Raw genomic sequence first — 16,537 nt, forward strand, 5'->3', positions numbered from 1 at the left:
CAAATTATGCGCCATAAGGCAGCACATTTTGAAGCTGTATTACTTCACTATTTTGAGATTTTTACACTTTTATACACAGTGTATAAGCAAAGGTTTTCACCTCGTTAATATGAGTGTAACTTCTAAATGCAGCAACCAGCAACTGAAATATCACATGCCTTTGCATGCCAAAAGCACGGCAACTTGTGTGGTAGTGTTTTTAGTAACTTTTGATCCGTTTGAGCTAGAAACCATTTTATAGTTAAAATCTGCAAATTATGCAGAATATGATGGATTATGTGGCAAATGAGGCATCTCCATAATATGTGGGATACACCACAGCCACAGTGTTGCATAATTCTAGTGGTTCCTGATTACAGGTATGGTGCTGGAAGAACTTTCTCTGGCATCGATTTGTATTGTATATCTCCTGGCAGTGGACACTACACTGCATCAGGGCCAGCTTCTGAGACTCTTAAATAAAACGGAAAAGCTAGACAATGGCGTCTCTCGTGTGCGGGGCTTCATCAAAATCAAAGGACCCGCGAGTCTCGCCAGGAGCGTGATGTGTCTGGAGGTCACTTTAGCTTCTGTCCACTGCGCAGACCCCAGGCACAATAAGGCAGCAATCCAGCTCACAGGGACAAAAGCCAGACAAGTCTGTAACGCACCGACTCCTTCATTAGCGTCTCAATTAAGATTTAATGTATACCACGTGGCCTGCAGCCCGGGAGGGCCCCGCTAAACAGGCTGGACAGAGTCTCCCCCCAAATACCCCTTGGGTTGGTCACTTCTTCCGGAAGACAAACCGAGGTAGAGGACCTCAGCCTTTGATGGTGATTGATCGGGAGGGCCACAGACAGAGGTGACGTTAAATGGGGGGGGGGGGTGCTTTCCACTAAAGCTTGGGCCCTGGACCGTCAGTAATTACAGCTAAGAAATGGTGGAACAAAGGCTCTGAGGGGATCTGGCAGGGCTGGGTGAGGTTCAATCCACTGAAACAGAAAAACAGAAAACTACGCCCCGCCCAAGGGTCGCATGGCGGGCCAGAGTTGTCAGGAACATTTGTTATTACAGGCAGTGGTGTTTACCTCGTGGAGTTTGCGTACTATGTAGGAGTCATTATTATACTTTTTTAAATCTGAATATTTCTGCAGTTACCTGCTGTTGCAGCCTCAGTGTGTAATTTCCCACCAGACTCACTCAGGTCTCTGCTGATACAACTTGACAGTCTATGGATGTAAAAGTTTTTTTTGTTTACGTAAAAGCGATCAGTACCGACAAATGTATGCGCTTGCGTTATTAAAAGTATTTCAAACTAAGGGGTCGGAATGGTGGAAAATAACAAAATGTCTCCTGCTGCCTTTTTTAAAAGCACGGATCTAGAGTGGGGCTGGATAATTGTACCCCGCGTTTGTACGGTGACAGCAAGACTGTACAAATATTACGTGGGTAACAGCAGTGAAACCTATGAACGCTGCACGTTTTACTAAAGAAACCAAAACAAATGAGCTATTCTACGTGTATTCTAGACCTCAACCTTAACGGCTCTCCCCCAAGTTAATGCCTAGATGTGGAAACTATAAAACGTTACCAATAGTGTAATGATTTCTAAGTCACACTATAATCAGGGTCTACCTTGCTTTAATTGACAGAGAAATTAAATAAAATTTACCTAGCTACTGAAACGGACTACACAGGCCTTCTAAATCACCTCTAATCATGATCATAGGTAGGAGTTCCATGATTATTTAATAATAATAATAATAATAATAATCCACATTTGTATAGCGCACAATCACCCGTTAGGGTCTCTAGGCGCTGGGGGGCCGTCGGGAAGATTAAGCGAGCTATTGCCCAGAGTCACATGGTGCTGGGCTAACCTGCCGCCGGAGCCGGGGATCGAACCGTGGTCCCCAGATTCCAGCGTCAGTCGCCCTGGCCGCGGCGCCACACCTCTCCCACTACCTTTATCAGACTACAATATAAAACAAGTATTTGCTATGCAATAGGTCTCACATTTGTAAAACTGAGAGGTATTGGCATTGTAAATTATATTGCTTTTAGGAATCTAGAAGACTAAGAATGAGGAATTACCACTGGGAAGAGACATAGCAGAAGCACAGTCTAGAGGACTTGGACTGAGGAATTACCGATGCGACCAGAGAAGCAGCTAGAAGCACTGTCTAGGGGACTTAGAATGAGGAATTACTGACAGGACCAAAGAAGCAGCTGCAGCACTGCCAATAGGTATTACAATTCTGAAATTACCGTCAGGACCAAAGAAGCAGCCACAGCACTGTCTAGAGGATTTAGGATGAAGAATTAGCAATGAGACCACATAAGCAGATTTGATTTTGAGCTAGCAGCACTGCCTAGAGGACTAAGAACAAGGAATTAACGACATGACTAGAGAAGCAGCTAGCAGCATTGCCTAGATGTAAAAAAATGAAGAATTACCACTGTGATCAGAGACACAGCTGCAGGTCTGCATAGAGGATTTAGAATGGGGGAGTTACTGACGAGACCAGAGAAGCAGCTAGCAGCACTGCCTAGAGGACTTAGAATGAGTTATTACTGACAGGACTAGAGAAGCAGCTAGCAGCATTGCCTAAAGGACTGAGAATGAGGAAGTTGGAGTTGGCCTAACGGCTAGGGCGCTAGACCTCGGACCTGGGGATCTGGCTTCGAGTCTCGGTAACGACCCCAAAAACCTCCTGTGATTCTGGGCAAATCACTTAATCTCCCCGTGCCTAAAATGAAAGTGTGTCCTCATGTAACGTAACTGGAAAATATGTAAAGCGCTCTGATACCTGATTCGGTTCGGGTCGAGTTCGTGCTATATAAAACTCTGCAAAAATTACCACAGGGACCAGAGAAGCAGCCGCAATACTACCTAAAGGCCTGAGAATGAGGAATTACCACTGGAACCAGAAAATCAGTTAGCAGCACTGTCTAGAGGACTATGAATGCGTAATTGCAACAGGGAACAGAGAGACGCAGCTGCAGCACCGCCTAGCGAACTAAGAATGGGGAATTACCATAGGGACCAGAGAAGCAGCTAGCAGCATTGTCTAGAGGACTTGTCCTGATCCATGTAGGTTACCATTCCCGACCCCAACATGCACAAATACCAGTGCTTTTGTGACATTATTATACAGAAGGAATATAGAATGGAGCTCATTCTGAGTGCTGTGCAAAATTCGTTAAGCCTGCACATAAATAAGAGTGCACAAACAGAAGGCAAAAAATATAAATTCACCTCTAATTAAACTAAGTAAAATCTTGTGTCTGGAATAAGGGTATTGCATACACGTTAAACAAACCCAAAAATAAAGGAACATTACAAGGACATAAGTGGAATCTGCAATGAAAATAACCATGATGCAAACAGCGGCCACATTTACAAAATGTGAAAAGTTAACAAATAATGTTTGTCATCGGCTAATAGGCTTTGAATAAGAGCGTGAAAGTTGTTTTAAATAAAACAGGAAAAAGGATTTTATGTACAAAAACTGCACGTCATCAGCTAATAGGCTTTGAAATAGTGTGTAAAAGTTGTTTTCGGTAAAACAGGAAAAGAAGGATTTTATCTACAAAATTCGCACTCTATAATATGGGGCTCATTACGATGTCGGGCGAAAGCCTCCGCCCGACAGTCGGAATCTTTGCGACACTGACTCGGTCGTTTTACAGTCCGACAGCCCGTTTACGACGTTCGAGGTCAGAACATAAACCGGACGGTCATTCCGACTCGGTTCCGACCAACTCGCACAATATTCCTGTCAGTTGGAACCACACCATAACCCCCCTATGGTAGCTTTCCAACAGCCTTTCCGCATCGGCCTGTCCAACAGGGAAAGGCTGATGGAAAGTGAATTTGGGGTCCCATTGCAGGGTCCCCTGGCCCCTATGGCCTCCAATTGGTGTGCGAGAGTACCCCTCTGTAAAACCCTGCACTGTATGGCAGGCACCATGAAGTGCCTGCAACAGGGTGCAGAGTTTTACACACACACCCCAATTCCCCATAGGAGCCTGTGTTACGGCTGGTTCTCTGCGTAACACGAGCTCCCATAGGAAACAATGGGAATCCGACCGAACAGTGTTCGGTTGCATCGTAATCCAGCGGTCGGAACCGCCGACCGCAACTCGGTCGGTCCTGAATCTGAGTCGGTGTCGGGCGGAGGCTTTCGCCCAACATCTTAATGAGCCCCTATATGTTGGTCAAAACAGTGACATAAAGCATACAATACACTGCGCACATCGCGCATAGGGTTACGTAACTAAAGGGACCAAAAAGAAACATTCTTTACAAAATGCTGCTGCCTGCACAAAAATAAAATAGTGTGCAAACATAAAGGTAAAAAGCCTTTAAAGAAAGGATACACGTAATAGGCCAATACTCCAGCGGAAGAGCGAGACCTGAAAATGTGGGAAAAATGAAGGCCATAAAGCAAGCTTTTATGAACAACACACATTTGAAAAAAATCAGCAGCGAGGGGAAGACTTAAAGCCCACATACCAAACGCAGCATGCCTCGTGGAGCAGTGCATGCGCTGCCTAGGCTCAACCTAAAAGGGAGACACAAGACCAAAATGTTTGCATACTATTTTAAGAAATAATTTTATGTACTAAGGGCCTGATTTTAAGTTTAGCTGATGGGTTATTCCATCACAAATGTGACAGATATCCAGTCCCTCCTATTACAAATGCATTATATTCTATGGCACTTGTAATAAGGCTGACAGCATAGTCAACAGGTTTGTGATGGAGTATCCATCTGCCAACTCTTAAATAGTCTCTAACTTGTAGCTCACTATTATTTATAATGCTGTGTTAAACTGTCATGTTCAATATTTTAACTGCTTACTCAGAGGAATGTGGAAAATACTTTCTTATCTCATACCGTTAAATATAGTATGTTCATGTCAGTATTTCATAAATGTGTATTACTAAGCCATGTCATTTCTCTTTGGGTCAGAATTAGCCAGAAACCGGTCCCAGGATGCTTGTTTCCGGTCCAGGGAAGACATGGCTTGGCAGTTCGGGCTGGACTGTTCCCATGAGGCACAGGGTCAGACTGATTTGCACATGGCCATGTCTGAACTGGGGTGGAGGAGTGAGCTAAAGAATGATGATGGATTAAACCCAGATCAGTTGACTGGGGGTGAGGCTTGCAATGTTCAACGCTCCGTCCATCATCCCCTTTTGTTTTGCTTTGTTCGCCCTAAATTGGTAGGGTATGCCCAGAGGTGGGTGCCTTGCTCACTTTGCCACTGGATTCAAGCTAGCCTGGATGATGACTGCTGATTAGCCAGAAACCAGTCCCAGGATGCTTGTTTCCGGTCCAGGGAAGACATGGCTTGGCAGTTCGGGCTGGACTGCTCCCATGAGGCACAGGCTCATACTGATTTGTATATGGCCATGTCTGAACTGGGGTGGCGGAGTGAGCTAAAGAATGATGATGGATTAAACCCAGATCAGTTAACTGGGGGTGAGTGCTTGCAATGTTCAACGCTCCGTCCATCATCCCCTTTGGTTTTACCACCTCCACAAGGGCATCATCATCTACCACTTAACTTTCCTCTAGGCTCCACTCATCGTAATTCAACTGATGATGAGCCTGATCCAGAGCCCCCAGCCCTGTGGGCACTACCATCTGCGCCTCTCTGTACTAACATCTGCATATTTTGTAAGCACCTTTGACCGTGCCGAGGGATGCCAGGAGGTCGTAATATGCCTTTGAACCCCTCACCATAGTTGCGCCACTCTGCTCTCCTCTACCCCAGGGGCCGGACTGACCCATTCGGGTTGATGCACTGCAGAGGCCATACCAGACCTTCATGTCACAGTGTTTTCGCCCTCCCATGTTGGCATTTAGCTGGCCACCTGAGACCCTGCCTTCTCTTCTCCTCTTGGCCATTAAGCCACAAAAAGCTCTCCAGAGTCCGCCTGACCGCTATGATGGCTAGCCTGCAATAAAAAGGGACGGTCTGGAGTTACTGGGTTAAAAATACTCCACGCCTGTTTTGGCTCAGGCACACAAAGGCAGCGTCCCCTACAGTCCTGTCCTTCGTGCCTCATGTGCTCATCGCTGCCCCACTGCGCCTACCACCCGACTGCGGTTCTTGTCTCTGCCCTGGCCCTCCCAGTCAGCGCGGAATGTCTACCCCTCTCCAAGCATCCGTCCAGTGCCTCTGGCAGCTCTGTCCCCCCCCCCCCCCCCCCGACTTTCCCCTTCTCCCCCATCCATCCCAGGCACTGAAAATTCTGCTGGACCTACTCCTGCTACACTCGGACTATACTGATTGCTTGCCTTGTCCTTTACAATACGGCCACTGTGTCACCTTCCCAAAATGGTGACTGTTACTTAAAATGGGAGGCTTTATATTGTGCTGGAAAGCCCAGTTGTTCTACATAGGGTTTAAAAAATTGACATAGAATAGAGACAACAATGAGGAAGACATTAATTAAGGCTTTTTTTGAGTAAACTCGTTGATCAAAAAAAATTCTATTTAATTTTTACTTAAAGCTCTGCTTACATTTGTGTCTCAAAACACAAACTATTGACAAATCATTTTCATGGTTACCGCACAGGCCTATAGAATGAACACACCCACAAGATTTAAACTTCTGAGTAGGGGTGGGCGGAATTTGCTTAATCGCGTTACGCAAATCTCCGCGAAATGGTACAAATCGCCGCAAACACGCAGAAATTCTGCGAACACGCGGAATTAGTTGTTTGCGATGCGTTTTTACTATTCGCAATTGCTGTTTGCGTGCTCGGGGGGAAATATCCCGCAAACTCGCATTTTGAGAACGCAAACTAGCAAAACATTTCGTGAAGTTGCGGAACGCAGAATTTCGGGCAATTTCGCGTTCTCTGACGAAAGCGAAATTGCCCACATTCCACAAATTCCACAAGCGGAACGGAATTTACCGCCTAGGCCTACTTCTGAGTGGCTTGTGTTCTGTGAAATGCTGAGTTAAATTTAGATGTGAAAGCCCTTTACAGACGCAATAGTAATAAACTTTATTCGATTTGAAATAAACATGCGGAAAAAAACAATCATATTGGTACATGCACATAAAAAGCTTATCATAGAAAGAACACATCCTTCAAGAGTGAAATACATTGTATAGATGTGCGAAGTCATCTCCTCTTACAGAATCTAAAAACATATAATAAAAAAACATATAAAAGAAGACAACAGAACAGGTGCATTCTCATATGGATATATTGTAAAAAAAAGCACGATAAAGGCCATAAAAAACATAGTATCAAATAATGTGCAAAGAGATTTACCATAACGGAGGACATCCTAAAAATATTAGCCTTTTTATCTCGGGATTGTTGCTCATTACTGATAAAAACCATGACACAAAAACATATTTTAGGTGTTGAGAAGTGTTACAAAAATAAAAGCGCTGTCTCAAATGTCTGAAATTCCTAACTAGCAAGAGGGGCCATATAAATTTATAGCGAAGAAAAAGAAATTTAAGGCAAATTAAGACAATGTGCAAAGTATAAAGAATTGAGATGTTGTCACAAACGCATACAGGTAAATCTGTTTATTCACGACCAACCACCATTAGAAAGCATCAAGTGGTTTAACATACCTAATTTGAAATAGGTCAACAACCTTCAGTGGTGACTTAACATGTCCAGTTATAAATAGGATTCAATCCCACTGACTTGACTTCACCAGAATGTACTGGTGCATAGAGTGCTTGGTTAAGGCGAAGGCCTCACGCTCTGCTGCTGCCCTGAAAAGAAGGCCTGCTTCACCCAAGCGAGCTCTCTTGACAACAAGACCAGGATTAAACAAGCATTGGCATAGCCAATCGGTCTCACGTTTGGGACCTTATAAGTGTTTAGCCATGCAACAGTTGATGTTGTTGCACCAAGGATATTGTGCTGCATAACTAAATACTTATAAGGTCCCAAAGGCGAGAACTATTGGCTATGCCAATGCTTGTTTATACTTGATCTATTCATCTCAGGAGGATGGAAGCTGAGTCTGCCTGGTCATGATTTGAATACACGATTTACAAAGCATTACATGATTTCTGCTGTGACTCATCTCGCTGAGCCATCCTCCAGGCTCCTTTAAAGTGTGATATTATATAGGAGTCCCATGGGCGGGAGTGGGAATACCTGGGAACACATGCCCAGAAATGTTTCTAGACACCCACAGACTTACGGTTTTGTCACCCCATCCCCATGACGAAACGTTTGTGATGTACCCCTGCTAATGGCAGTGTAAATCAATTTCAATAGGAGAGGAAACACCCCCTAAGTTGTTTGAAGGTGTAGGCAGGAGGATTTCTAAGCTGAGAAAAATGTTTTCCGGATGTAGATACATGAAGAGAAACAAAATTAGCAAGTTAAGGGGCTCTCGTTAAAAGTGTTCGTATGAGCAAATGTGCACCAGCATAAATGCACGAGTGTATGGAATTTCCAAAAGAATTCCAGGATTATGCTTAGGACAGCTGGGAGCCACAGCGTCCCGAGAGTCATCGTTATTTGAAAATACCCCAAAAAACATGAATTTACTATAGATATAAGGAGACACACGTGGAAGTAGTTTTTTCGCTTTGTATGTAAATAAGGCTTTCTGAACTACAGGCTCTGTCCAAAGTCCTTCTTTTACTTCAATTTATTGTTGTAAACGTACAAGAGTCATTAGCAGGACTGTACTAATTGTTAACTGTGGGGCATAGGGTTCTCAGAGTGTGGATTTATCAAGGTCCAGGCTAAGCATTCACAGGTTTGTCAGTTTACAGGAATGCATCCCTGTTCCTATGTACTGAGTCACCTGTGCCCAGTATTATTTTTACTTAAGTTGTTTAATGCAGCACTAGCAATCAAGAAGTGGACTATTGGCGCTTGAAAGCTCTGCGCATGCGTAGTGTGTGCATCAAACCCCCAGCAGGGCTGAGAGCCGAGGCTGTCCACCGGATGTGCTCAGATGCGCTAGTGATTATTTAAACTGCGAGGAAGGTGATGCTGGAGAAAGAGCAGACACCAGGCCCTGCTTGTCAGCTCACGTTTCCACCTGCTGCCGCAACAAGTGACTGTGTGTAGTGCCTGTTTCACAAAGAGAGCGGGTGAAATGTTTGAAATTTGAAGTCACAGAATTATTCTTATACTTGGAACAAGACACTTATGGAATTTTTAATGAATTCCGGAGTACTCATGGAAACATATGGCAGTCATAATACTTAAATGGATAAGACGCTTGCAAAATACGTAGCAGGTAGAGGAAATCTGCCACTGGAAATGGAAGCGTAAGTGCGCTAACAGATTAAACAAGCGCTCAAAGACAAGCACGGCCCTGCAGCCGAGTACTTGTGCATGCAGAGCGTTTGCCTTGCGGGAGCGAGCAGCAGCAAGGCGCGATAATTGCAAACAGATGGCGCCGCTGCTCGCTTGTGCAAGGCAAATGCTCTGCATGCACGAGTACTCATTGGAAACCGTGCAAAAACGAGTTTCCAAGAAAGTACAGAGCGAATGCAAGAGGTCCCTCTTAAGCAGCGCTTGCGCGCTGCGTAGGCGAGACCTAAAAAGAGCCCTGGTTTCCCCAGTTCTCTCAAATTGGACAGGATATAATTCAGCCGTGGTATATGTAGCATATTGTCCAGGCCCAAACAGTCCCAGACAATTAGCTTATTTAAGTTTAACTCGTCCTTCAGTCAGACTAAGAACCAAAGTAAAAGGTGACAAAGGCATATAAAATCTGAAATATACCCTGAGCCCAACTCTTTAAGTATAAACTGGAAGGGGATGCCTGGTGGTACACTTAAAATACTTCTCACCTATATCGACGCAATGGAATTTCGCATCCAACACTTGCAAGGGGGATGTATTTAGTTTTGAAAATGTCTAGCATCACCTACGTCCCAGCCGGCACCAAAAATCTCTAATACTAAATATGGCCCTCTGAAAATCGCTGTAGTTTTCTTTATCAGTGGGTGCCTACTGAGACTCGAGTCAAGTAAGATACCAAGATAAGAAAAAGTTTCAACCCTGCTTATATTATGGACTTTCACCATAAATGATTGTGTTTTGGAGTTCTTAGGGCCTATCACAATAACGTGAGGTTTCTTATAATTGGTTGAGTTTTCGAGGCTTCTTAAAATTGGTTGAGAGCTTGAGGCTCACAAAGTCAGAAAAAAGATCTAAAAAATGCTGAAGGCTCCTGGCCGTGCATGCAACCAGGATGGCTTTATCTGCACGTAATAGGGTGGGCACCCACCATTGCAACATCATGCCAGTGTTTAGTTAAAACTGACTTAAGGCGATTTTTATAGAGAATAAAGAGAAGGGGAGCCAGGATCAATCCTTGGCTGTAACAAAAGCATTACTCAAGAAGGTGCCTTCATAGAGACAGCGAAATAGCTTACTCAGGAGGAGCATCCTGTAGAGTGCCAAACTTATCATGAGTAGCAGTTCCTAAAATGTCCTTGTTTTCCGTAAGCAGCATTACCTTCAAATACCAGAGTTTGTGATGCTGGAAAGACAGCCTCCACCCTTGAAAGGTATTCATAGCAAAGTGCAAAATTGATAGCATTTACAATTCCAAAAAATCTTATCATAACATTATTCACCATTTACTACATATTAAAATACATTTCTTTACTTGTAGATGTTCCAATGCGAATGGCAATTTCTTAAATAATTTGTATTCTAAACCCAGCATGGAAAGCTTGCCCTTACTGTACAGTAGCCAGCGCTCCAATTCTTTAAATAACATTTGGTCAGCCTTTCATGGTATTGAGTAATTTCTTTTTGTATTTACTTTTAAAAAAATGAAAATTTGCCGCTAGAACTACTCAAACGTTCCTGAACAGACTTAGAAGATAGGCATAGAAATGGTTTTGGCGTTATCATACAAAGATGCTTTTTAACAAAATGAAAAAATTAAGATAACCATAGGGTTTGCACAACAACCTTTGCCCCAAAGATCTCTGAACTGAGAAAGGTGATCTTTCAACACTGATTAATTTACAGATTGAAATATTCTGATATGAAAAACACTGTTAAGTGTTCAAAGTCCTAGGGTGCTCCCAGTTCAGTTTCACACAAGAACTATATCCAGTGAGGGCCGGGCATTAAACCATATCAAGGGTCAGACGTGGAAACTGTGTTGTTGGCAAACCACATCTTTGTAGGAGTTCACTTGTGGCGAACAATCTTGAAAACGTTCCAGAATATGAATTGAATCGCTAGCAATGTAATGTATATCATTTCTTACTTACGCAATTTACCATAAGTGAGCAAAATCACAGAACAAATCCAGAAAATCAGATCAGGTGCAAGACAAAGTCACACTGGCTCAACATTTTTCCAAAATGGGACATATTAACGATTTGATACCGCAACAGTGCTGGAAGAACTCATTCCTACCCAAGAATGGGTGGGGTCAATGATCATATTCTATACACGTCTTCCATAGGAACCTATATAAAATGTTCAGTGACATAAACAAATTCGATTAATGTTGGTACTGTTTTTGTTTAAAACACTGACTTCAAGGCAACTCTGTAGTGTTTGTATTAAGAAAGGAGCCCCAAAGAGCTTCCAAATCCGCAGATTTGTCGTGCCGTTATTTTAGGAGGCTTAAGGGAAGAATATCACTATTTTGTGTAATGCATTAGTGTATCCTGTAGGCACACAGTGAATGCCTTTCTCGTCATAACTTTATTTCAACAGGTTTGCATTCACATAGTTTATCTTCTGAGTGACTTTCCCAGACCCTCACTTCCGAGCGTGTCTCCAACTGTCTCGCCTAACGTGAACATCTTGGCCAGTTCAAGCAGATCACATTCTAAATGGAACTAAAAATGGTGGTGTTGGCCTGACTAAAGTAGCTCACCTAAAGTGCTCTGTCACGTTCAATATTTTTTATGATTTTTATTTTCTATGCTGGTTTTGCGAAAACCGCCTCTGAGGACACATTCCTCACTACGGACAACATACTAAATAATGGTTAGATGATACTTAACACAGTATAACAATGTACCTAAATTACTTCTTTGTATCATGCATGAATAATGAACAATTTTATTATGCACATCAATGTGTTTGCTAATAGATATTTCACGTCCCTATGTACAATATAACAAGAAAGGAATGAACTTATTGTGGCTCTCGAGGTATACATTTGTTAATAAAACCAAAGTACATCTCTGTATAAGCAATCACAGACTTATGACATTATATGGAGTATGACAATGCAGGAGTTCTATGTTGGATCATGTTTACATGTGTTTCATTCTCTGATGACAAAGTGCACGGTAACACTGGTCAGGGGAGAATGTAATCTCGACAAAAACAAGCATTTACAATGCAATATGTCTCGCCTTCGAAAAAGTTAGAGCTATTGGCATTGTAAATGACAAACCTTTTATTCATGGGTTGGTTTTGAAAACAGATAAATAAATGGCATTGTCATTTACAATGCCAATATCTTAATCTCTCGCAAATGCATATGCACACACACACACACACACACACACAGAGCCACACACACACACAGAGCCACACACACACAGAGCCACACAAACACAGAGCCACACACACACAGAGCCACACACACACAGAGCCACACACACACAGAGCCACACACACAGAGCCACACACACACAGAGCCACATTCACAGACACACACACGGAGCCACATACACAGAGCCACATACACAGAGCCACACACACACACAGAGCCACACACACACAGAGCCACACACACAGCCACATACACACAGAGCCACACACACAGAGCCACACACACACACACACAGAGCCACACACACACACACACACACACAGAGCAACACATACACACACAGAGCCAGACACACACACAACACCAAGCCACCACCTTTCTTTGATGGTGACTGTTGCACTCTAATTTTCTGGTAGAAGGGCTCTCTCAAACCGTGATCTACCCACGTTTACCTTTTTGTTCCAGAAACGAAGTTCTGGTTAGATTCTGTATGCTCATGTCCAGATGGTGTCTTGGACCTCAGATGTGGGTGTGACATTTTAAGGAGCACACTAGAGGTCTTTGAGACAGTAGAACAGGACTTCTCGGTGCCTGGATATTGGTAGCCACTGATTCAGAAGTATGGCTGCTGGCCTGCTTCTGCAGAGCTTTGAAGGGTCCCACACCCACAACAAGCTTATCCAGTCCTTGCTTTTCATCTGCATTATAGCCCTGAATTTGTAATAATCAGATAAACAAGACTGCAAGCAAAGAAAAACCATGAACTGCATGACCAAGGCGTGGTCGTGGATCTAATCAGAAAACATGAAAGTTCTTTGTCTCGGACCTACAGATTGGTGGAGTTGTTGGGTGAGTCACACTCCCAAGGTGGGGACCGCTGGGTTCATCAGCGGAGTATCAAAGACACCAAAAAGGGATCTCTGGACGGTAAGTGTAGGGGTGGTCGAGATGTCAGATAATGATTTTTTGCGACTCACTTGGGTGGGTTTATGGAACAAAAATAAGGACTTTCGGTTTATAAACGTGGGCTTTGTTGATAAAGCAAGTGGTTTTCTGGGACAATGTGTCAGAAGTCCGCTGGATGAAATCAATGTAATCCGGTGTTCACATATGGGAGTTCATTGAGTCCAAACTCTTCGTCTTCTGTACACCAGAGACAGCAGCTCTGACCCCAATTCATCACTGTAGCACTAATATTAAATATGATAGGTTATTTAACTTTGTCGAAATCTTAGTAAATGTTGCGGAAGTGTGCCAGAGTTAGAATCAGGGTGACATTGACTATAAAAATAGTGGTCCCCTCATCTTCGTGCTCAGTGGGCACCACGATGCTGTAGGCTCCTGCTCTGTTGTTCAGCAGACCCTCTTCATCAGAACAAGGATTGTAGTATCCTGTAGTGTAACCACTGTCCCACTGAAAATGAAGTGAAGTGAGGAGGGAGGAAGTGTAGGGTGGCTGACAAGGGATGGAGCTTTGAACGGTCCGACTCGGACAGACAATAGGCCCGGCCATTAAAATAAAAGCCCCCCCTCTCCCCTCCCTTTAGTGAATTAGAAAGATAACACAAATGGCCCGTGTTTGCGAACTTGACCGCCTTTAAGAATTGCTTGGTTATATATGTCTTACTCTGTTTAGGTTTCCTCCCCTTCGCACGGTTAGCGCAAGGGGTGGCCGGCACTGGTAAACGCGGTGCAGCTGGTTCGCACATGCTCCGTCCAGGTATTTAAATCACGGTAAACGCGGGTGCCGCGATTATACCAAATGAAAGAAATAGATGTTTTTTCTATTTCTTTCATTTTGGTATAATCGCGGCACCCATGCTTTACTTGTAACATTTTAAAAGTAAAGCGCGGGTGCCGCGACTATACTAAAATGAAAGAAATTTCTCTTTTAGAGCCGTCTCACTTGGACGGGCTCGGGCTGACTTGCTGCTGGCGTAAAAGGTTTATTATCTTCTTTAAGGGGCCATCTGTTTGGACCCATAAAGAAGATAAGAAACCTTATATCACAGCAGTAAGTCAAGGAAGCCAGTCTGAAAGGGACGGCTCTAAAAGAGAAAAGAGTACATCACAGGACGCTCTTTTCCAATGGCTGGCCACCGTTTAGCATGAACGGTGACGCCAGCCAATGGAAAAGAGGGGCGGGGCTTAACCTCGCTAGTGAAACGTACTCGAACTCATGAAATCTCGCCAGCGAGACTGCACATGTGCGCATCCTACGCTAGCCGAGACCTAAAAACTGAACTTTATCAAAAGTAGGCATAACAATAAGTTATAGTCATACATTACTGGGGTGTTAAACAGTGAATAGGCATTCATTTTTCAGATGTGTCAGGTGTTACCTGGACTGTCTGCCGATCTGGCATTCCGCTATACACGGATATCTGAGGGGCTGTCTGGCGACTGGGTGTGGTGGTGGCGGCACTGCTGGTTGGGGGTGGGGCCTGCTGCTCATTCTCCATGACGGCAGCACCAGGTAAGATGTTGGATGGAACAAATCCGTCTGTGCCACTATTTTAAGAATGTGGAATATCCAAACTAAAGCTACGGAGAAACAGGAGAACAGAACACCATTAGAACAAGTTTACGGATTCTCATAAAAACTCATTACACTTGCAAGTCATTCAGTATTAAAACATTTCACCTTCTGTTTTAGACGGGAAGCATTGTTTACAATGCACTTGTTACAATGCGTGTCATTACAATGCATTTTTTACATCGCAAAATCCATCACAATCCATGTCATCACATCGCATAATCCATTACAACGCATTCCCCAAAGAAACGCCCCAGCGGAGTTAGAATAGTAATTGCGTTGTAATGGATTATGCGTTGTAACGACATGCGATGTAACAACATGCGTTGTAATGGATTTTACAATGTAAAAAATGTGTTGTAATGACACGCGTTGTAACAAGTGCGTTGTCAATTGTCATATTCGTTTTAGACAAAGATATTCAAATAGACACACTCAAATGCATTTTCTACTTTTGCATACATTCTAAAAGGATAATGATGTTTCCACTTACTTTCATGATCAAGAATAACGTTGCTAGTGTGTGTATATAGAAAAAGGTAACAGACTACAACTTACAGCTTAAAGGTCTCAAATGTTGGTAGCAAAGGGTAAGAAAGCCAAGCAACTTATTTAAAGCCTCAGACCGCTCACTGAATGGCAACTATATTCAGACTGGATTGAGTTGAATAGAGAATTGTGAAAAGGGGCATTCATTAAATGACGGCATATGGTGAAAGCACTAACTCGCTGGTTTGTGGCTATTCCCTCATATGTAGATTGTTCCTGTGGGAAAACACATAAAATGTACTCTTTCTAAAGGTAACAGCAAGTTATTTTACAGGATAACAAAAGAAAGAAAACTCCACCACATTTAATTGAGTAGGGGTATTGCCAAAGGAAATATATTTTCCACATGGTGAAAAACAAATTTAAAAAGTCAACTATTCAAATCAACATTCCTGCAAGATTTACCTAAGTAAGTATCAATTGTAATGGAGAATTGGCAAGACTTAATTATGAGAAGTAGAAGCACATTATTGGAAATCTAATCTAAATGTTGGGGGAAAGTAGAAGATTTCTGTCTTTTACAAGCAGTGCTTGGAAACTAGGCCCAACTGGAACGGACTGGGGTTCCTAGAGTGGCCCAGGTAGGATTGCCCTTTGCATGTTCCCACACACTGTCAACATGACCCAAAAAGAGCGCCTGTCAAAGACCAGCAACATTTACATGGTAGACCTGAAGGGAAGAGTCTCGCAGCACAGAAGGTGTAATGCACAACGTGGCTTTAGAAAAGCGTTCATCTCTAGTGATATCAATTTAGCATAGTAGTCTGCTGCCAAGAGCTATACTGGCCATTATAAGCGGTCTACCTCAGTTACAGGTCCAAGCAACGGGCAAGGGAGAGAGTCTTGACAAGTAGTATTGCCATGGGGTGGGAGGTAGCCAGGAGGGTTAGGTTTTAAAAAGCAGAAGGCTATAAAGCTATTAGAATAATCCATCCATTGAGGGTAGAATTTTGTAATTTACACA

The 16,537-nt window shown here is 43.3% G+C and overlaps 1 protein-coding gene across 2 annotated transcripts in view; it reads right to left on the bottom strand.

The window, feature by feature from the left end:
* Window positions 1-16,537, bottom strand: part of PHC2 (polyhomeotic homolog 2) — a 646,847-nt gene that overhangs the window by 446,045 nt on the left and 184,265 nt on the right. For both annotated transcript variants that reach the window (XM_078643027.1, XM_078643026.1), the window contains exon 3: window positions 14,831-15,032. In XM_078643027.1, the coding sequence (XP_078499153.1) occupies window positions 14,831-14,950 (120 nt within the window). In that variant the 5' untranslated portion in view covers window positions 14,951-15,032. The remainder of the gene's footprint in view (window positions 1-14,830; window positions 15,033-16,537) is intronic.

The sequence above is a fragment of the Lissotriton helveticus genome, chromosome 5_1 (genome assembly GCF_964261635.1).
Source record: "Lissotriton helveticus chromosome 5_1, aLisHel1.1, whole genome shotgun sequence".
NCBI classification, from domain to species: domain Eukaryota; kingdom Metazoa; phylum Chordata; class Amphibia; order Caudata; family Salamandridae; genus Lissotriton; species Lissotriton helveticus.